We start from the raw sequence: 22659 nt of genomic DNA, 5'->3' as shown, positions 1-22659 counted from the left end.
TGGAACACCGCTAGTCACCGGCATTCAACCAGAGAAGGTTTCCTTTACTCCCACTCTTTGCCTCCTGCCAATCAGCCATTGCTTTATCCATGCTAGAATTTCGTCATAATACCATGGGCTTGTAGCTTGTCTCATGTGTGACACCTTGTCAAGAGGCCTTCTGAAAATCTAAATACACGACATCGACTGATTCTCCTTTGTCTATCTTGCTTGTTATTTCTTCACAGGATTCCAACAGATTTGTCAGGAAAGATTTTCCCTTGAGGAAACCATGCTGACTACGGTCTATTTTATCACGTGCCTTCATCCTTAATAATTGACTCCAACATCTTCCCAACCACTGAGGTCAGACTAACTGGCCTATAGTTTCTTTTCTTTTACCTCTTTCCCTTCTTGAAGACTGGAGTGACATTTGCAGTTTTCCAGTCTTCTAGAACCATTCCAGAATCTAGTGATTCTTGAAAGATTATTACTAATGCCTCCACAAACTCTTCAACCACCTCTTTCAGTACCTTGGTGTGGACACCATCTAGTACAGGTGACTTATCTAACTTCAGACCTTTCAGTTTCCCAAGAACCTTCTCTCTAGCTATGGTAACTTCACCCATTTCATGACCCCTGACACCTGGAACTTCCACCATACTGCTGGTGTTTTCCACAGTGAAGACTGATGCAAAAGACTTATTCAGTTCATCTGCCATTTCCTTACCCCCCATTACTACCTCTCCAGCATAATTTTCCAGTGGTCCGATATCCACTCTCGCCTCTCTTTTACACTTTATGTATCTGAAGAAACTTCTGGTATCCCCTTTAATATTATTGGCTAGCTTACTTTTGTATTCCATCTTTACCTTCTGAATTTTTTTTAATTGCCTTCTGTTGGTTTTTAAAAGCTTCCCAATCCTCTAACTTCCCACTAATTTTTGCTCTATTATATGCCCTCTGTTTGCTTTTATGTCGGCCTTCACTCCTTTGTCTTCCATGGTTGTTCATCTTGCCTTTAGAATACTTCTGGCTCTTTGGGATGTATATTTCCTGTACCTTCCCAATTACTTCCAGAAATTCCATCCATTGCTGCTCTGCTGTCATCTCTGCCAGTGTTCTTTTCCAATTAATTCTGGCCAATTCCTCTCTCATGCTTCTGTAATTCACTTTACTCCACTGTAATCCTGATACATCTGACTTTAGCTTCTCCTTCTCAAATTTCATGGTGAATTCGATCATGTTATGATCACTTGCCCCTAAGGTTCTTTTACCTTGAGCTCTCTAATCAATTCTGGTTCATTCAACAACACCCAATCCAGAATAGCTGATCCCTCCATGGGCTCAACCATGAACTGCTCTAAAGTGCCATCTCATAAGCACTCTAGAAACTCACCCTTTTGGAATCCACACATGGAACAGTACAACACCGTACAGGCCCTTCAGCCCACAATGTTGTGCCAACTTTCTAACTTACTCTAAGATCAGTCTAACACTGCCCTCCCACATAACCCTCCATTTTTCTTTCATCCATGTGCTACCAAAGAGTCTCTTAAATGCCCTGATGTATCTGTCTCTACCACCAAACCTGGCAGCATGTTCCAAACACCCACCCCTCTCTCTGTAATAAAATCTACCTCTCACATGTCCCCTAATACTTTCCTCCAATTACCTTAAAATAATGTCCCTTGACGTGAGGGAGGGGAACCAGAATATGGAATGGAAAAAGAAAGAAATGGATTGGGAGATATTACTGGAGGTTAGAGAAATCGATATCCATGCATCAGCTTGGAAGCTACCTACACGAAATATGAGATGCTGCTCTTCCAACCCAAGTGTAGTCTCAACGCAGCAGTACAGGAGGCCCTGGTCCAATGTGTTGGAATGGGAATTGGAAGTTCAGTTAAATTGGTAGCAACCAGGATATGATTTCCGCCTTTTGTGGCAGACAGAATGAAGGTGCTCGACAAAGCTGTTCCCCCATCTACAGCAGGTCACACCGATGTAGAGGAGGCTGCACCAGGAGCAAAGGATACAGTAGATGACCCCAACAGACTCACAAGTTATTTCACCTGTAAGGACTGTTTGGTGAAGGAGGAGGTGTAGTTCTTGTTCTACTTGCAGGGATATGTGCAAGGAGATCCATGCTGAAGGAAGAGTGGACAAAGGATTCACATCGAGAGCAGAGAGTGGCGGGGAGTGGGGGGAGATGCGTTTGGTGGTAGGGTTCCATTGAAGATGGCAGAATTTGCAAAAATAATGTGCTGGATATGGAGGGTTATGGGGTGGTGGATAAGGACAAGAGGTAATAGTGATGGAAGGATGAAGTGAGGGCAGATGTGTGGGGTATGGAGGAGATACAGGTGAGAGCAGGTGAATACACACTTGGACTTATTGATTCAAACATCTCCTGGAGGGTTTTACATTTGAATTTGGTAATCCAGGATGCTATATCTATACTTCAAAAATTAAACAGAGGATCACACACCTCAGTGGTATTCAGCCAGCTGGCAGGGTCAGCATGAGGATCTGCAGACTTCACAGCACAGACCACTGTCCGAGCCAACGCCTCTCCAACTCTGGCTTCATCATCGTCACCCTGGAAATGGTGCGAAACAGAATTAGAGGCAGCGCCATTACTATAGTAAGAAGGGGAAAAACTGGAGATTCAACAGAAATAACTCTTTCCTTAAAAAGAAACAGTCAATTAATCCAGAAGTGATTGAGCAGTTTGGTATTTGTTATGTTACCAAAGTCTCGAACACATTTCTATAGAAGTACCATGGAGAGCATTCTAACTGCTGTATCACTGCCTGATATGGAGAGGCCACTGCAAAGGATTGGAAAAAGTTGCAAACTCAGCCACTGGCCTCCCCAGCATCAAGAGGATCTTCAAAAGACAATACATGAAAAAAATGGCATCCATCATTACGGATTCCTGAGGATCACCAAGGACCTACTCTCTTCTTATTACTACCATCAGGGAGGAGCCTGAAGACGTACACACGTGTTTTAGGAACAGCTTCTTCTCCTCCACCATCAAATTTCTGAATGGACAATGAAACCATGAACACTACCTCACTATTTTTGCATTCCTTTTGCACTAATTTAATTTTTTTATATATATATATCTTATTGTTTTGTTTATGTATAGCACTGCACTGCTGCCGCAAAACAACAAATGTCACGACATACACCAGTGATGTTAAAATTGATTCTAATTCTCATTCTGCTAGTGTATAGACCTTAACTACATGTAGTTAAGATATACACTGCCAAGAACATAGAACATAGAACAGTATAGTACAGGCCCCACAGCACAGGAGGTTGTGCCAACCCCTTGACCTACTTCATGATCAATCTAGCCCCTCCCTCCCATAGAACCGTTTTTCTTTCATCCACATGCCTATTGAACAATCTTTTAAATGTCCCTAACGTATCAGAATCAGAATCAAATTTCTTATCATTGACATATGACATGAAATTTGTTGTTTTGCAGCAGCAGTACAATGCAAAGACATAAAAATCTATAAATTAGAAAAATAAGTAAGTTGTGCAAAAAAAGGATCATTCATAAATCTTAAACAAAAGAGTTTCTGCAAATGTTGGAAATTCAGAACAACACATACAAAATGCTGGAGGAACTCAGCAGGTCAAGCAGGATCTATGGAAATAAACAAACAGTTGACGTTTCAGGCCCTCATCAGAACTGGAAAGGGCTGCAGAAGAAGAAATCTGATAGGAGAAGAGAGTGGATCATGGGGGAAAGGGAAGGAGGAGGGGAACAAGGGGGAAGTGTTGGCAGGTGAGGAGAAGAGGTAGGAAGTCAGAGTGCGGAATAGAAGAAGAGGGAAGGAGGAAGAAATAAAATTTACCAAGAAGGAGAATTGAACATTTGTGCCACCAGGTTAGAGTCTACCTATATGGAATATGAGGTGCTGCTCCTCCACCCTGAGAGTGGCCTCATCATGGCAAAAGAGGAGACCATGGACCCACAAGTCAGAATGGGAATGGGGTCCTAACCTACCACCCCATGAATCTCACCTACTATTCCATGAGCCTCCACATCCAACACATCATTCTCCGTAACTTCTGACATCTCCAATGGGATCCTACCACCAAACTCATCTTTACCTCCCCACCCCACTCTTCATTTTCCACAGGGATTGCTTCCTCCATGATTCCTTTGTCTATTTGTCCCTTCCTACTAATCTCCCTCCTTGCATATATTCCCTGCAAGTGAAAGAAATGCTACACCTGCCCATTTAACTCCTCCCTCACCTCCATTCAGAGCCCCAAACAGTACTTCCAAGTGAAGCAACACTTCACCTGCTAATCTGTTGGGGTCGTTTATTGTATCTGGTACTCCTGATGCAGCCTCTTCTACATGATGAGACCTAACATAAATTGGGGGATCGCTTTGTCAAGCACCTCCAATTCATCCGTCAACCATTTTGATTCCAATCCCATTTGCATTCTCAGATTGGAGGAGCAACACCTCATATTCCATCTAGGTAGTGACCTGATGCCATGAACATCAATTTCTCCTTCCAGTAAAGTGCTTTGACCAGCGGCCAAACTGGACATCGCAAGTTTTGAGAGGAAGGGACTTCAGGTCCACTGCCCAAGTACAGAAGGGAGTAGTGGATTGGTGTAGCAAAAAAGAGGTTTGTCCAGCGGCCAATCAGCATGTGTGATTGATTAGTAAGAGTAAATTAAAGGAAGGCAAGGGCAAGCACAGCAGCCATCATCACAGTGGCCGTCGTCTGAGTGGATAGAGTCAGAGTGGTAATCTTGAGGCTTTAGCTCTTTGAGCTTTCTGCTGAGAGAGGCTTCAGTCAGAGAAAGCAAAAGAAAAGCTCTAGGTTAATTTTTTTTTTGCCATCCCTTCTTTATATCTGCTCAGCTACGAGAGTAGAGATCCCATACAAGATAGTCGAATGCTCCTCTTGTGGGATATGCGAAGGCAGGGAGACCTCCAGTGTGCGAGAAGTGCATCCAGATGCGGCTTCTAAAAATTCACGTTAAGGAATTGGAGATGGAACTGGATGAACTCCGGACCGCTCAGGAGGCTGAAGGGGTGGTAGATAGGACAGAAAGGACACAGAGAGACAGTTACACACAAGGTGAAGGACACAGGAAACTGTGTGACAGCCAGGAAGGGGGAAAGGGGTTAAGGAGCCAGTGCAGAGTACCCCTGTGGCCATTCCTTTCGACAACAGGTTTTCCACTTTGGACACTGTCAGAGGGACAGAGTACCCCTGTGGCCATTCCTTTCGACAACAGGTTTTCCACTTCGGACACTGTCAGAGGGATGAAAGTCAGAGTGCTTGGGTCTCTGGCACTGAGTCTGCCTCTGTGACTCAGAAGGGAAGGGAGGAAAAGAGCCACGCTGTGGTGATAGGGGATTCACTAATTAAGGGAACAGACAGGAGGTACTGTGGGCGAGAACGGAGATTCCCGGATGGCACGTTGTTGCATGGGTGCCAGGGTCTGGGATATCTCAGATCGAGCCCACAATATTCTTAAGTGGAAAGGTGAACAGCTAGAAGTTGTGGTTCATGCAGGTACCAAAGATATGGGGAGGATGAGTGACGAGGTTTTGCATAAGGAGTTCAGGAAATTAGGTGCTATGTTAAAGGGCAGGATCTCCAGGGTTGAGGTCTCCAGACTGCTAACCGTGCTGTGTGCTAGCAAGGACAGAACTAGGAAGATTATACAGTTTAATTTGAGCCCAAGGAGGGAGGGCATAAGATTTTTGGATAATTGGGCTCTCTTCCTAGTGGGAAGGTTTGTTAATGCTGCACGGTGGGGTTTAAACTAGAGTTGCAGGGGAATGGGAACCAGAGCGCCAGAACAGTTAGTGGAGAAGTTGTGGAGGCAGATGTTGGTAAGACCTCTGACAAAGTTAGGAATCAAAACGTTGAGCTTGATGCAATGAGTGTCCTGAGCTGCCTATTGTAGGAAAGGCAGATGATAGAGCTGAAGATGGGGTAGCTGGTTTTCAAATAGAGGCAATGTGTAGTGAGGAGAGGCTGATGACAGGGCAGAATTGCCATCAACAGGATGAGTTGTAAAGTAAAAGGCTGACACAGGGTGAACACAGGACTGAAGGTGTTGTATTTGAATGCGCACAGTATACGGAATAATGATGAACTTGCAGCACAGTTGCAGATTTACACGTATAATGTCATAGGCATCACTAAATCATGGTTGAAAGATTACAGCTGGGAGGTTAATCTCCATGGATGCACATTGTATAGAAAGGCGAGGCCGGAAGACAGAATTGCTGTTGGTAACAAATGAAATCAAACTATTAGAAAGAGGTGACATAGAGTCGGAAGGTGTTGAATCATTGTGGATAGGGCTAAGGAACGGCAAGGTAAAAAGACACTGATGGGTGTTGTATACAGAACCCAAACAGTAGTAAGGATATGGCCTACGAATTACAATGGGAGGTAGAAAATGCATGCCAAAAGGGCAATGTTACAATAGTTTGATATGCAGCTGGATTGGAAAAATCAGGATGGTGCAAGATTCCAGGAGGGAGAATTTCTAGAGTGCCTATGAGATGGCTTTTCAGAGCAGCTCATAGTTGAGCCCACTAAGAAATCAGCTATTCTGGATTGGGTGTTGTGCAAAAAATCAGAATTGATTTGAGAGTTTAAGGTAAAAGAACCCTTTGGGGAAAGTGATCATAACATGATCAAATTCACCCTGTAATATGAGAAGGAGAAGCTAAAGTCTGATGTATCAGTATTCCAGTGGAGTAAAGGGAATTCCAGAGACATGAAAGAGGAGTTGCCCAGAACTGGTTGCAAAAGAACACTAGCAGGGATATCGGCAGAGCAGCAATGGCTGGAATTTTTGGAAGCACATGGGAGGGTACAGGATATATACATCCCAAAGAGCAAGAAATAGTCATAGTCATAGTCATAGTCATACTTTATTGACCCCGGGAGAAATTGGTTTTCGTTACAGAGAAGTTATAAGCCGTGTCTCCCCTCTCTCATCACGGGAAATGTGAGATCGCTGGGGAATAAAATGGATGAATTGATGGCGCTTGTCAGGAGTCAGAGAACATTTCGGGAGAGCAGTGTCATGTGTTTTACTGAAACGTGGCTGCACGAGGACATACCTGATCAAAGCATTTCCATAGAGGGCTTCCAGACCGTTCGAGCTGAACGGAATTGCACGGAGAGTGGTAAGCGTAAAGGAGGGGGGCTGGTGGTTCTGGTAAATAACAGATGGTGCAATCCTGGGCATATTACGATCAAGGAACGTGTCTGTAGCCCGGATATTGAACTTTTTGCTGTTGGACTCCGGCCATATTTTTTGCCAAGGAAAACCTCGCATGCAATTGTGGTTGTTGTGTACATCCCTCCCTCTGCCAACCCAACGTCGGCGTGTAACATCATTTACACCGTCATAGCCAGATTACAAACCCAGCACCCGAGTGCCCTCATTACCATCTCGGGTGACTTCAACCAGGTTACCATGGCTAGAACACTGCCCAACCTCATGCAGTATGTGAGCTGTACAACCAGAGGGGAGAGGACTCTGGATTTGATGCACGCTAATGTTAAGGATGCATACAGCTCCTCTCCCCTCCCCCCACGGAAGGACAGATCACAACCTGGTGCATCTAAAACCCTGCTACGTGCCTCTGGTGAAGAGTAAACCTGTAACCTCGAGGACAGTGAGGAAATGGTCGGAGGAGGCTTATGAGGCGCTCCAGGGTTGTTTTGAGGTGACAGACTGGCAAGCACTCTGTGAGCCACATGGATTGATATTGATGGGCTCACAGAGTGCATCACTGATTACATCAACTTCTGTGTGGACTGCAATGTTCCGACAAGAACTGTCCTTTGTTATTCAAATAACAAGCCACAGGTGACAAAGGACATTAAGGACATCCTGAACGCTAAAAAGAGGGCGTTTAGTGATGGAAATAGGGAGGAGCTGAGGGCAATACAGAGGGACCTGAAAGCCAGGATCAGGGAGGCTAAAGACAGGTACAGGAGGAAGCTTGAGTGGAAACTCCAGCAGAACAACATGAGAGGGGTCTGGAGGGGGATGAGGACCATCACTGGGTTCCGGAAAACTAGCAACAGAGGAGCTGAAGGCAGTGTGGACAGGGCCAATGAACTTAACCTGTTCTTTAACAGATTTGACATTGTGGCCCCTGCCCATCCCCACATGAGCCATCTGTTGTCGGCCCCCAACCAACACATATTCCACTCTCCCCTCCTACCCCTCCTCACAGTCCCCCACCCTGCTGCCATGACCCCCTCCCCACACGAAACCACCACAGTGGGCTTCACAGCTGAATAGGTGAGAAGACAGCTGAAATGTCTCAACCCAAGCAAGGCTACAGGACCAGATGGTGTCAGTATCAGGGTGCTCAAAGCCTGTGCCCCTCAGCTATGTGGAGTACGTCGCCATGTATTCAACCTGAGCCTGAGGCTCCGGAGGGTTCCTGTACTGTGGAAGACGTCCTGTCTCGTCCCTGTGCCGAAGACGCCGCGCCCCAGCGGCCTCAATGACTACAGACCGGCGGCATTGACCTCCCACATCATGAAGACCCTGGAGAGACTTGTTCTGGAGCTGCTCCGGCCTACGGTCAGGCCACACTTAGATCCCCTCCAGTTCGCTTACCTGCCCCGATGAGGTGTTGAGGATGCCATCGCCTTCCTGCTGAACCGTGTCTACACCCACCTGGACAAGCCAGCGAGCACTGTGAGGGTCATGTTTTTTGACTTCTCCAGTGCGTTCAACACCATCCGCCCAGCTCTGCTGGGGGAGAAGCTGACAGCGATGCAGGTGGATGCTTCCCTGGTATCACGGATTCTTGATTACCTGACTGGCAGACCACAGTACGTGTGCTTGCAACACTGTGTGTCTGATAGAGTGATCAGCAGCACTGGGGCTCCACAGGGCACTGTCTTGTCTCCCTTTCTCTTCACCATTTACACCTCAGACTTCAACTACTGCACAGAGTCTTGTCATCTTCAGAAGTTTTCGGATGACTCTGCCATATTTGGATGCATCTGAGTACAGGGCTATGGTAGGAAATTCTGTCACATGGTGTGAGCAGAATCATCTGCAGCTTAATGTGAAAAAGACTAAGGAGCTGGTGGTAGACCTGAGGAGAGCTAAGGTACCAGTGACCCCTGTTTCCATCCAGGGGGTCAGTGTGGACATGGTGGAGGATTACAAATACCTGGGGATACGAATTGACAATAAACTGGACTGGTCAAAGAACACTGAGGCTGTCTACAAGAAGGGTTAGAGCCGTCTCTATTTCCTGAGGAGACTGAGGTCCTTTAACATCTGCCGGACAATGCTGAGGATGTTCTACGAGTCTGTGGTGGCCAGTGCTATCATGTTTGCTGTTGTGTGCTGGGGCAGCAGGCTGAGGGTAGCAGACACCAACAGAATCAACAAACTCATTCATAAGGCCAGTGATGTTGTGGGGATGGAACTGGACTCTATCACGGTGGTGTCTGAAAAGAGGATGCTGTCTAAGTTGCATGCCATCTTGGACAATGTCTCCCATCCACTACATAATGTACTGGGTGGGCACAGGAGTACATTCAGCCAGAGACTCATTCCACCGAGATGCAACACAGAGCGTCATAGGAAGTCATCAAACTTTACAACTCCTCCCTTGGAGGGTCAGACACCCTGAGCCAATAGGCTGGTCCTGTACTTATTTCATAATTTACTGGCATAATTTACATATTACTATTTAACTATTTATGGTTCTATTACTATTTATTATTTATGGTGCAAATATTCTAAAGGCAAGATGATGCAACAGTGGCTAACACGAGAAGTCAAAGTCAACATAAAAGGCAAAGAGAGGGCATATATTACAGCAAAAATAGTTGGAAGTTAGAGGACTGGGAGGCTTAAAAAACAATAGAAGTCAACTAAAAAGTCATTCAGATGGAATACGAATGTAAGCTTGTGAATAGTATTAAGGAGGATACCAAATTTTCTTCATGTACATAAAATGTAAAAGAGAGGCGAGAGAGTTGATAATGAGCTGCCGGAAAATAATGCAGAAAAGGTAGTAATGGGAGACAACGAAATGGTGGACCAACTGAATAAATACTTTGTGCCAGTCTTCACTGTGGAAGACACTAGCAGTATGCTGGAAGTTTCAGGTGTCAGGGATCATGAAGTGTGCGAAGTTACCAGAACTAGAGGAAAGGATCTTGGCAGACTTAAAGATCTGAAGGTAGATAAGTCACCTGGACCTGATGGTGTACACCACACAGTTCTAAAAGAGATGGCTGAAGAGATTGTGGAGCATTAGTAATGCTCTTTCAAGAATCACTGGCTTCTGGAATGGTTCCGGAAGGCAGGAAAATTGCAAATGTCCATCCACACTTCAAGAAGGAAAAGAGAGGCTGAAGAAAGAAAACTATAGGCCAGTTAGTCTGACCTCAGTGGTTGGGAAGATGGATGAGATCTCAGGATACTTGAAGGCACATGGTAAAATAGGTGATAGTCAGCATGGGTTCCTCAATTGAAAATCAGCTGATGTTGTGTACTTGGAATTTCAGAGGCGTTTGACAAGGTGCCATACATGAGGTTGTTTAACAAGCTACAATCCTATGGTATTACAGAGAAAGATTCCAGCATTGAAAAAGCAGTGACTGATGGGCAGGAGGCAAAGAGAGTGAATAAAGGGAGCCTTTTCCAGTTGGCTGCCAATGATTAGTGGTGTTCCACAGGAGTCTGTGTTGGGCTTATTCTTTTTATGCTATTTGTCAATGATTTGGGTGATGGAATTGATGGATATGTTACAAAGTTTGCAGATGATTCAAAGATAGGTGAAGGGGCAGGCAGTTTTGAGGAAGCAGAGAGACTACAGAAGGACTTAGACAGATAAGGAGAATGGCAAAGGAATACAGTGTTGGGAAGTGTACAGTCATGCACTTTGGTAGAAGAAATGCAATTGGATCCTCGACTTCCTAACCGGAAGATCACAGTCTGTGCAGATTGGTGATAACATATCCTCCTCGCTGACGATCAACACTGGCGCACCTCAGGGGTGTGTGCTTAGCCCACTACTCTACTCTCTGTATACACATGACTGTGCGGCTAGGCAGAGCTCAAATACCATCTACAAATTTGCTGATGATACAACCACTGTTGGTCGAATTTCAGAGGGTGATGAGAGGGCGTACAGGAGTGAGATATGCCAATTAGTGGAATGGTGCTGCAGCAACAACCTGGCACTCAACGTCAATAAGATGAAAGAGCTGATTGTAGACTTCAGGAAGGGAAAGATGAAGGAGCACATACCAATCCTCATAAAGGGATCGGAAGTGGAGAGAGTGAGCAGCTTCAAGTTCCTTGGTGTCAAGACCTCAGAGGATCTAACCTGGTCCCAACATATCGATGTAGTCATAAAGAAGGCAAAACAGCAGCTATACTTTATTAGGAGTTTGAAGAGATTTGGTACATCAACAAATACACTCAAAAACTTCTATAGTTGTACCGTGGAGAGCATTCTGACAGGCTGCATCACCATCTGGTGTGGAGGGGCTACTGCACAGGACCGAAAGGAGCTGCAGAAGGTTGTAAATCTAGTCAGCTCCATCTTGGGCACTAGCCTACAAAGTACCCAGGACATCTTTAGGGAGCAGAAAGGCAGTGTCCATTATTAAGGATGTCTGGCACCCAGGGCATGTCCTTTTCACACTGTTACCATCAGGTAGGAGGTACAGATGTCTGAATGCACACACTCAGCGATTCAGGAACAGTTTCTTCCCCTCTGCCATCCGATTCCTAAATGAACATTGAAGCTTTGGACACTACCTTACTTTTTTTAAAATATGCAGTATTTCTGTTTTTTGCACATTTAAAAAAATCTATTCAATATACGTAATTGATTTACTTGTTTTATTTATTATTATTATTTTTTCTCTCACTGCCAGATTATGTATTGCATTGAACTGCTCCTGCTAAGTTAACAAATTTCACGTCACATGCTGGTGTTAATAACACTCACAACACACTGGAGGAACTCAGCAGGTCAGGCAGCATCCGTGGAAACGATCAGTCAATATTTCGAGCCGGAACCCTTCGTCAGGACTGAAGAGGGAAGGGGCAGAGGCCCTATAAAGAAGGCGGGGGGAGGGGGGATGGAGAAGGTTGGTAGGTTCCAGGTGAAAAACCAGTAAGGGGAAAGATAAAGGGGTGAGGGAGGGGAAGCAAGGAGGTGATAGGCAAGAAAGGTGAAGAAGGAATAGGGGAAAACACAATGGGTAGTACAAAGAGTCCATGAGGGAGGTGATAGGCAGCTGGGGGAGGGGGCAGAGTGAAATAGAGATAGAGGAAGGGAGGGGGAGGGAATTACCAGAAGTTGGAGAATTCTATGTTCATACCAAGGGGTGGAGATTACCTACACGGTATATGAGGTGTTGCTCCTCCAACCTGAGTTTAGCCTCATCATGGCAGTAGAGGAGGCCATGTATGGACATATCTGAATGGGAATGGGAAGCAGAGTTGAAGTGGGTGGCTACTGGGAGATCCTGTCTGTTGTGGCGGACGGAGTGGAGGTGCTCGACGAAGCGGTCCCCCAATCTGCGTCGTATTTCACCGATGTAGAGGAGGCCGTACCAGGAGCACCGGATGCAATAGATGACCCCAACAGACTCACAAGTGAAGTGTTGCCTCACCTGGAAGGACTGTTTGGGGCCCTGAATGGTGGCAAGAGAGGAGGTGTAGGGACAGGTGTAGCACTTACGCTTACAGGGATGAGTGCCGGGTGGGAGATCCGTGGGGAGGGACATGTGGATCAGGGAGTCATGGAGGGACCGATCCCTGTGGAAAGCGGAGAGAGGTGCAGAGGGAAAGGTGTGCTTAGTGGTGGGGTCCTGTTGAAGGTGGTGGAAGTTGCGAAGGATAACGTGCTGGATCCAGAGGCTGGTGGGGTGGTAGGTGAGGACAAAGGGAAATCTGTTCTTGTTGTGGTGGCGGGAGGATGGGGTGAGGGCCGAAGTCCGGGAAATGGAGGAGATGCGGGTAAGGGCATCATTGATAACAGCAGAAGGGAAACCACGATCCTTAAAGAAAGAGGACATTTGAGATGTCCTGGAACGGAAAGCCTCATCCTGGGAGCAGATGCGGCGGAGACGGAGGAACTGGGAATAGGGAATGGCATTTTTGCATGTAGCAGGGTGGGAAGAGGTATAGTCAAGGTAGTTATGAGAGTCAGTGGGCTTGTAGAAGATGTCAGTGACCCCAGCATCTGCAGAGTATTTTGTGTTTACTGGTGTTAATAAACCTGATTCTGATTCTGAATGGGTTGACTATTTCCTAAATAAAGAGAAAATACAAAAATCTGATATGCAAGAGATTTGGGAGTCCTTGTGCAGTATTCCAAAAAAGTTAGTTTGCAGGTTGAGTCTGTGGTGAGGAAGGGAAATGCAATGTAAGCATTCATTTCAAGATGTCTAGAATATATAGTGCCTATAAAAAATATTCAGCCCCCCCCCCCCCAGAAGTTTTCATGTTTTGTCGTTTTACAACATTGAATCACAGTGGATTTAATTTAGCTTTTTTGGTACTGATCAACAGAAAAAGACTCTTTCGTGTCAAGGTGAAAAATCTAAATCCAATTGGCTGCACCCATGATGATATTGGGAGGGGGGGGTGAATACTTATGCAATCAATTATTTTGTGTTTTATATTTGTAATTAATTTTGATCACTTTATAGAGATCTGTTTTCACTTTGACATGAAAGAGTCTTTGTTTGTTGACCAGTGTCAAAAAAGCCAAACTAAATCCATTATGGTTCAATGTTGTAAACTAATAAAACATGAAAACTTCCAAGAGGGGGGGGCTGAATATTTTTAATAGGTACTGTAAAAGCAAGGATGTAATGTTGCGACTTTATAAAGCACCAGTAAGGCCTCATTTGGGGTCTTGTGAGGAGTCTTGGGCCCTTATCTTAGAAAGGATGTGCTGAAACTAGAGAGGGGTCAAAAGATGTTCAGGAAAATGATTCCAGGTTTGAGTGGCTTATCATATGAAGAAAGTTTGATGGCTCTGGCATCAGATTTCAGAAGAAGGAGGGGTGACCTCATTGAAACCTATTGAATGGTGAAAGGCCTTGACAGAGTGGATGTGGAGAGGATGTTTCCTATGGTGGAACAGCCCAAGACCAGAATAGTGGGGCATCCTTTTAGAACAGAGATGAGGAGGAATTTTTTTCGTCAGAGAGTGGTGAATCTGTGGAATTATTTGCCACAGGCAGCTGTGGAGACTAAATCTTTATATATATTTAAGGCAGAGGTTGAGATTCTTGATTGGTCAAGACATGAAGGGATATGGGGAGAAGGCAGGAGATTGGGGCTGAGAGGAAAATTGGATCAGCTATGATGAAATGGCAGAACAGACTCAATGGGCCAAATGGCCTAATTCTGCTCCTATATCTTATGGTCTTTTGGTCTATTCCCCACTTTGGCTTCTACTCTTCACCTGCCTATCACTTACCTCTGGTGCCTCTTCTTCTCTTTCCCCCATGGTCCATTTTCCTCTCCTGTCAGATTCTCTCTAGCCCTTTATCTTTCCCACTCACCTGGCTTCACCTATCACTGTTCAGCTAGTCCTTCCCCTCCCCACACCTTTTTACACTGGCACCTTCCCTCTTCCTTTCCAGCCTTGAAGAAGGGTCACAGACCAAAGGTTTGACTGTTTATTCATTTCTACAGATGCAGTCTGACCTGCTGATCTCCAGCATTTTGTGTGTGTTGCCCCTGTTCAGAAATCTGATGGGCATAATTAGGAAGCGTTGTTTCAGAATAAGGGGAAACTCATTTAAGACTAAAGTGAGGAGTTTCTTCTCTCATCAACCCGTAAATGTTTGTAATTTTCTTCTTCAGTTGAGGCAGAGTCGTATTTAGGGCATGGAACAAGACCAAGACTAGATTAGCCTTGACTGTCCTAAATGCCGGAGCAGCGTCAAGAGATTGTACGGTCTACTCTGGCTCCTATTCATTGCTCTCTTAATTACTGTCTCCTTTGTCTTAAACTATCAAAAGTGTCTGGCTGCCTGATTACACTGTTCCTGTCTCAGTTTTCAAGACTAAGAAAGATATGTGCTTACCGTTTTCCAGTTAGGGATATTGGTAGCATTTTATCATTCCTGGTCTTCATTCTATTCTACAGGAGAGTGAGACTAATTTTCTAAGCATAAATTGTTGTGTAGGCCAATGGGACGAGGCAGAATAATAGTTCAGCTCGGACTAGATGTTCCAAAGGTCCTGTTTCTGTGGTGTGGCATCTATGACAATGAGAGAACCTTCAATGTATTTTTATTAGAAACAGAGATAGGCTTGAAGAGTTAACCTGTTCAATTGGATCGAGACTGCATTCAACTTTTTAATACTTTTGTTTGATTTCTTTTCCATCTAGTAACCTAAAATATACAACAAAGCCAGCATGGTAGGGTGATGGTTAGCACAATACCAATATAGCAAAAGCCAGCCAGAATCAATTCCACCGCCGTCTGTAAGGAGTTTCCACAATTTCCTCATGACCATGTGGATTTTCTCCGGATGCTCTGGTTTTCTCCCCCATTCCAAAGAAGTACATTGGTAGGGTAAATGGTCACATGGGTGTAATTGGGCAGCATGGGCTCCCTGGGCTGGTAGGGTCTGTTACCGTGCTGTAGGTCTATAGAACCATAGAACCATAGAAACTACAGCACAGAAACAGGCCTTTTGGCCCTTCTTGGCTGTGCCGAACCATTTTCTGCCTAGTCCCACTGACCTGCACACGGACCATATCCCTCCGTACACCTCCCATCCATGTATCTGTCCAATTTATTCTTAAATGTTAAAAAAGAACCCGCATTTACCACCTCGTCTGGCAGCTCATTCCATACTCCCACCACTCTCTGTGCGAAGAAGCCCCCCCTAATGTTCCCTTTAAACTTTCCCCCCCTCACCCTTAACCCATGTCCTCTGGTTTTTTTCTCCCCTTGCCTCAGTGGAAAAAGCCTGCTTGCATTCACTCTATCTATACCCATCATAATTTTATATACCTCTATCAAATCTCTCCTCATTCTTCTACGCTCCAGGGAATAAAGTCCTAACCTATTCAACCTTTCTCTGTAACTGAGTTTCTCAAGTCCCGGCAACAACCTTGTAAACCTTCTCTAAAAAATAAAATAAAGAAAGTGCTGGAAATGCTCATCTGTAGAATGAGAAACAATATCTCAGGTCTGGGGCCATTTATCGGAAAGGAGAGAGACACAAGCTAGTTAGGTTACAGAGGAGCTGGTGGAGAGCAAAGGGTGGAACGGAGAGAATTTCTGCGGTAGGGTGAAATAAAGTGACCTAACAGTCAGTTAAGCTCCTTGTCTATGTAGCAGATGCTGGTAATCTTGAACAATGCAGTTAGGCTTACCGAGTTCATCCAGCATTTTATGTTTGTCTGTGTAACATGCTGTTAATAGCCAGCATTTGGAATCATTTGGCTGAGTTACTTGTATGATTTGTGTACAGAACAGTCTAATTCAAGGCTCCCTTCTCACTGGATTTCCCCGTCACAGATTCAAAATTCAAAGTTCAAAGTCAATTTATTTATCAATAAATAAGTAAATGAGTGATACTGACAGCATGAGTTGTAGAGTCTATTTATACTGCTCATAATTTTTTATACTCTATCAAATCTCCCCTCAATCTTCTACGTTAGGGAATAATGTTGTAACCTATTCGATCTTTCCTCATAATTCAGCTCCTCCAGTCCCCGTAACATCCTTGTATAAATTTCCTCTGTACTCCTTCAATCGTATTAACATCTTTCCTGTAGGTAGGTGACCAAAACTGGATACAATTCTACAAATTAGGCCTCACCGAGGTCTTATACAATTTCAACATTACATCCCAATTCTTGAACTCAGTACTTTGATCTATGAAAGCCAATGTGCCAAAAGCTTTCTTAAGGACCCTATCTACTTGTGATTGTGATGCTACTTTCAATGAACTATGGACCTGTATTCTCAGATCCCGTTGTTCTATTGCACTCCTCAGTGTCTTACCACTTACTGTGTATGAGACAACCTCACACTTGTCTGCATTAAATTTCATCTGCATTTTTCTGCCCATTTTCCCAGCTGGTCCAGATCATGCTGTATGCTTTGATAGTCTTCCTCGCTGTCCACAACACATTTGCTGATCCAGTTACCCAGATTATCATCCAGATCATTGAACATAAGAACATAAGAAATAGAAGCAGGAGTAGGCCATCTGGCCTATCGAGCCTGCCCTGCCATTCAATAAGATCATGGCTGATCTGTCCGTAAACTCAGCTCCATCTACCTGCCTTTTCCTCATAACTCTTTATTCCCCTACTATGTAAAAATCTATCTAACTGTATCTTAAATATATTTAGTGAAGAAGTCTCAACTGCTTCCCTGGGCAGAGAATTCCACAGATTCACCACTCTCTGGGAAAAACAGTTTCTCCTCATCTCCGTCCTAAATCTTCTCCCCTGAATCTTGAGGCAATGTCCCCTAGTTCTAGTCTCAGCTACCAATGGAAACAACTTTCCTACTTCTATCTTACCTATCCCTTTCAAAATTTTGTGTTTCTATAAGATCCCCGCTCATTCTTCTGAATTCCAGAGAGTATAGTCTCAGGCGACTCAATCTCTCCTCATAGGGTGACCCCTTCATCTCTGGAATCAACCTGGTGAACCTCCTCTGCACTGCCTCCAAAGTCAGTATATCCTTCCTCAAGTATGGAGACCAGAACAGCACACAGTACACCAGTACCCTGTATAGTTGCAGCATAACCTCCTTGCTCTTGAATTCAATCCCTCTAGCAATAAAGGCCAACATTACCTGTTGTACCTGCAATCAACTTTTTGTGATTCATGCGCAAGCACTCCCAAGTCCCTCTGCACAACAGCATGCTGCAATCTTTCACTATTTAAATAATAATCTGCTCTTCTATTATTCCTTCCAAAGTGGACGATCTCGCTTTTACCAATGCTGTATTTCATCTGCCAGACCTTGGCCCAATCACTTAATGAATTTATGGTGCCCATATGGATGCCCATGGCTATCACTTGAGTTTGGAGAAGGTGGGAGGAGACAAAGGAGAAATTGTTGAGGATGAGCACTAGTTCTGCCAGATGGAGGACAGTGGTCGTGGTGGAGGGGAATTGGTCAGGTCCTTTGTTGAGAAAGGAGTGGAGAGCTCCAAGGGCTTCTTTTTTGGGGGTAGAAGTGTATAGATACTGGACATCCACGGTGAAAATGAGGCAGTCAGAAACAGGAATTGAAAGTTGTCGAGGAGATTACAAGCATGTGAATTGTCACAGATGTAGGTAGGAAAGGACTAAATCAACGAGGATGGAATGGAGTTGAGGTATGTGGCATGAGTTCGATGGTGCAGGAACAGGCAGAGGCAATAGCCTATCTGGACAGTCAGGTTTGTGGTTTGTGGTTCTTGTGTAAGAAGTAGAAATGAACAGCGTAGGGTAAGGAAACCATGAGGTTGGTGGCAGTGGTTGGAAAATCTCCAAAATTGATGTGGGAGACGGTGGTCGGATGGTCCAGAGTGAGGTTCTTTACAAAGGGTAGGTATGAGGAGCTGTCTGAAAGTTGCTGCCTGGTCCCTGCAAGGTAGAGCACACCCTTTTGTCTGCGGGTTTGATGGCGAGGTTCAGATTAGTGTAGAGAGAGTGAAGGGCAGTGTGTTCTGAGAGGCTAAGGACAGAGGAGTGCTGAGTTGAGCTGGTTGATGTCTCGTCTACTAATAGGGATGACAAGATCCAGAGCAGGCAGAAAACTTGAGCAAGATGTCCAAGAAGAGGAGGAGGGTTGATCTTTCAGTCTACCTTGGCACGGATCGTACATCCTAGTTCTCTACCTCCACTGCATTTCTTCAATGAATGTAACGATACATTTTGCATTCTGTTATTTGATGAGTGGAATTAGTCCATTCGGCCTATCACATCTGCTCCACCATTCCACTGTGGCTGACTTATTCTCTTGCTTTATCCTTGTAACTTTTGATGCCCTTACTAATTAAGAATCTATCAAGCTGTACTTTAAATATGCCCAAAGACTTGCCTTATTGTTTTCTTTTGTTCTATCTCAATGTATTGAGGTATGGAACAACCTGCACACAAACAAAGCTTTTCACTATCGCAGTATACATGTGCCAATGACAAACCATTTTCTAATTAAGTACTAGCTCAAGGCACTAATCTGCTTTCTTTCAATCTGTTGGCAAAGGGTCTTTAGCATCTACCCGAGAAGGAAAAAAGGCCCTGATTGACACTAATTTAAACGTTAGCTCCTGTAACTTTTTTCAGCAGACCCAAAAAACACAATGAAAAAACAAAATTTGTAAATGTTCAGCAAGTCAAGCAGCATCTGTGGAGAGAAATGGAATTAACAGTTCCTTAACATAGTGTGAAAGGAGAAAGTGTTTCTCTCTGCAGATGCTGCTGGACTTGCTGAGCCTTCATGCATTTTCAAATTTTATTTCAGATGACATGCATCTGTGATACCTTGCTTTGGATTAAATGAAGTGTGTACATGAGTAACAAATTTTGGAGACAAGAGTGAGGCCAAATGAGCACTACTAACACCTGGAGAAACAGCAAAGAATGCTGATTAAATTGCTAACTTGGTTTATTATTACCACATACATTTATTTAAAGATACAGCCCTTCTGGCCCTCTGAACGGTGCTGCCAGCAACCCCCGAAATAATCCTAGCCTAATCGTGGGTCAATTTACAATAGCCGATTAACCTACTAACTGCTACGTTTTTGGACTGTGGGAGGAAACCCCACATTGCACAGAAAGGACGTACAAACCCCTTACAGAGGACGCTGGGATTGAATTCAGAACTCCAACTGTAGAACTGTATTAGTGTTGCATTAACTACCGTGGCACATGGACTGAAGAACAGTGAAAAGCTTGTCTTGCATACTGTACACACAGATCAATTCAGAACAATAGTGCATTGAGGTAGTACAAGGTAAAACAATAACAGAGTGCAGAATAAATTGTTACAGCTACAGAGAAAGTGCATTGCAGGTAAAGAATAATGTGCAAGATCATAACAAGGTAGATTGGGGTCAATAGTCCAATTTTTTGCACTAGAAAACTAGCTAGTAGTCTTAAACTGGGTTTGAAGTAATTTGCATGCTATCTGTACAGATTCATTATGTTGCAGAGAAAGAGGACAGCGGAAGAGAACATAGAACATAGAATAGTACAGCACAGTACAGGCTCTTCGGCCCACAAGGTTGTGCCGACCCTCAAACCCTCCCTCCCATATAACTCCCCATCTTAAATTCCTCCATATACCTGTCCAGTAGTCTCTTAAATTTCACTAGTGTATCTGCCTCCACCACTGACTCAGGCAGTGCATTCCACACACCAACCACTCTCTGAGTAAAAAAACTTCCTCTAATATCCCCCTTGAACTTCCCACCCCTTACCTTAAAGCCATGTCCTCTTGTATTGAGCAGTGGTGCCCTGGGGAAGAGGCACTGGCTATCCGCTCTATCTATTCCTCTTAATATCTTGTATACCTCTATCATGTCTCCTCTCATCCTCCTTCTCTCCAAAGAGTAAAGCCCCAGCTTCCTTAATCTCTGATCATTTACTCTCTAAACCAGGCAGCATCCTGGTAAATCTCCTCTGTATCCTTTCCAATGCTTCCACATCCTTCCTATAGTGAGGCAACCAGAACTGGACACAGTACTCCAAGTGTGGCCTAACCAGAGTTTTATAGAGCTGCATCATTACCTCGCGACTCTTAAACTCTACCCCTCGACTTATGAAAACTAACACCCCATAAGCTTTCTTAACTACCCTATCTACCTGTGAGGCTATTTTCAGGGATCTGTGGACATGTACTCCCAGATCCCTCTGCTCCCCCACACTACCAAGTATCCTGCCATTTACTTTGTACTCTGCCTTGGAGTTTGTCCTTCCAAAGTGTACCACCTTACACTTCTCCGGGTTGAACTCTATCTGCCACTTCTCAGCCCACTTCTGCATCCTATCAATGTCTCTGCAGTCTTCGACAATCCTCTACACTAGTGGTCACCAACCTTTTTAAGCCCAAGATCCCCTACCTCGACCTTAGTGAAAGGCAAGATCTACCTACTAAATCTTTTAGAGAAAAAACAGTTCAGATTGTACTTCCAATTTGAGGCCTTTTATTTGGGCTAATTGTATTTGAATTACACAAAATAATTTTGTCAAACTTTCAAATTAATTCAAACAAGAAAACACTGTAACTAGCATATCAAACAGGCCATAGCTGTCTTTCTTTAAGAATATTACAATACTTCACACCTTTAATTCTAAGTTTCATTATTTAATTTTATTTCAACACGAAAAATAAATGAATAAAAATTGACTATTGCAGTCAGTGTGATGACTGGGGCTGAATACTTTTTGCTAGTTCCCTGAAATTTGGCTCATCACTACAGACAGCCAGTCTGAGACAGTCTGTGAGGTGTAGGGTTGCCAACTGTCCCGTATTTCCCCCGGTAAGGTAGAGCGTTCCTATGAAATCTTTCGTGCGGAAATGCTTTACGCCGAAGAAGCAATTACCATTAATTTATATGGAAAAATTTTTTGAGCGTTCCCAGACCCAAAAAAATAACCTACCAAATAACACGTAAAACCTAAAATAACACTAACATATAGTAAAAGCAGGAATGATATGATAAATACACAGCCTATATAAAGTAGAAATAATGAAGATTAAGCCAAAACCGATTCGTGGGGTAAAAAAATTGGCACGTACGCGCATGCACACACAGGTGCCTGTGCAAGGCTTCATGGTCATGGTAGTCTTTCTCGGGGTAAACACAAATGTCCCGGGATTTGAATGCTACTTTTGTCCCTTATTTGGGAGTGAGAAAGTTGGCAACCCTAGTGAGGTGTCTGTCAGTAAATCAGCTCCTGTACTTAGATTTAATAATTTTCATCTGTGAAAATGCAATTCCACATAGATAAGTTGACCTGAAGTAGGCACTGACTCTTAGTGCTATAAAACCCACGTGCACACCGCGCATTGCTCAGGCCCCATCAGTAGTAATTGCCAGCAGTTTATGAATCTGGATGTTATTTTCACGGACATATTTTTTAAACTCATTGTAGATATCCTCACCTCTTGTTCTCTCCTTTAATTGCAAAAGAGTGAGGAAGTCCTCCTTTGTTGTAAAATCCTGGAAAGCCATTCTGACAAATACAACAATCTGAGCTGTTTGCATTACATCCAGGGATTCATCGAACTGTAGTGAAAAATATTCATAGAGTGACAAGTCCTTTAACACTTGTTGATCCACATCCTCTGACAATGACTCTACCCTCCTTGTCACTGTTGCAGAGCCAAACGGTATATTATGTATTGTGGTTGTGATGACGTTTTTGTTTTTAAAGTCATTAAAAACAGTCTCTGCGGTAATGGCCATTGCTTCCTTGAATAAATCGCCATCTGTAAAAGGCTTCTTGTGTTTAGCCAAAAGGTGACTTACATGAAATGATGCTTCAATAGCAGCCTTATTTTGAGCAGCATGTTTTGTGAAAAACGATTGCTGGGCCTTCAACCCTGATTTCAGCTCCTCAACTTTCCTGGCACGGATTGCGCTCTTTGTGGGGCAGGT

General features: G+C 44.1%; 1 protein-coding gene across 5 annotated transcripts in view; it reads right to left on the bottom strand.

Moving 5' to 3' along the window:
- hspbap1 (hspb associated protein 1) overlaps positions 1 to 22659 on the bottom strand; it is a 314662-nt gene that overhangs the window by 15492 nt on the left and 276511 nt on the right. For all 5 annotated transcript variants that reach the window (XM_063051316.1, XM_063051317.1, XM_063051319.1 and 2 more), the window contains one exon: positions 2471 to 2581. In XM_063051316.1, the coding sequence (XP_062907386.1) occupies positions 2471 to 2581 (111 nt within the window). The remainder of the gene's footprint in view (positions 1 to 2470; positions 2582 to 22659) is intronic.

The sequence above is a fragment of the Mobula hypostoma genome, chromosome 6, assembly GCF_963921235.1.
Source record: "Mobula hypostoma chromosome 6, sMobHyp1.1, whole genome shotgun sequence".
NCBI classification, from domain to species: Eukaryota; Metazoa; Chordata; class Chondrichthyes; order Myliobatiformes; family Myliobatidae; genus Mobula; species Mobula hypostoma.
Note: the sequence above shows the minus strand (reverse complement) of the source record. Positions and strands in the feature narration are given on the sequence as shown.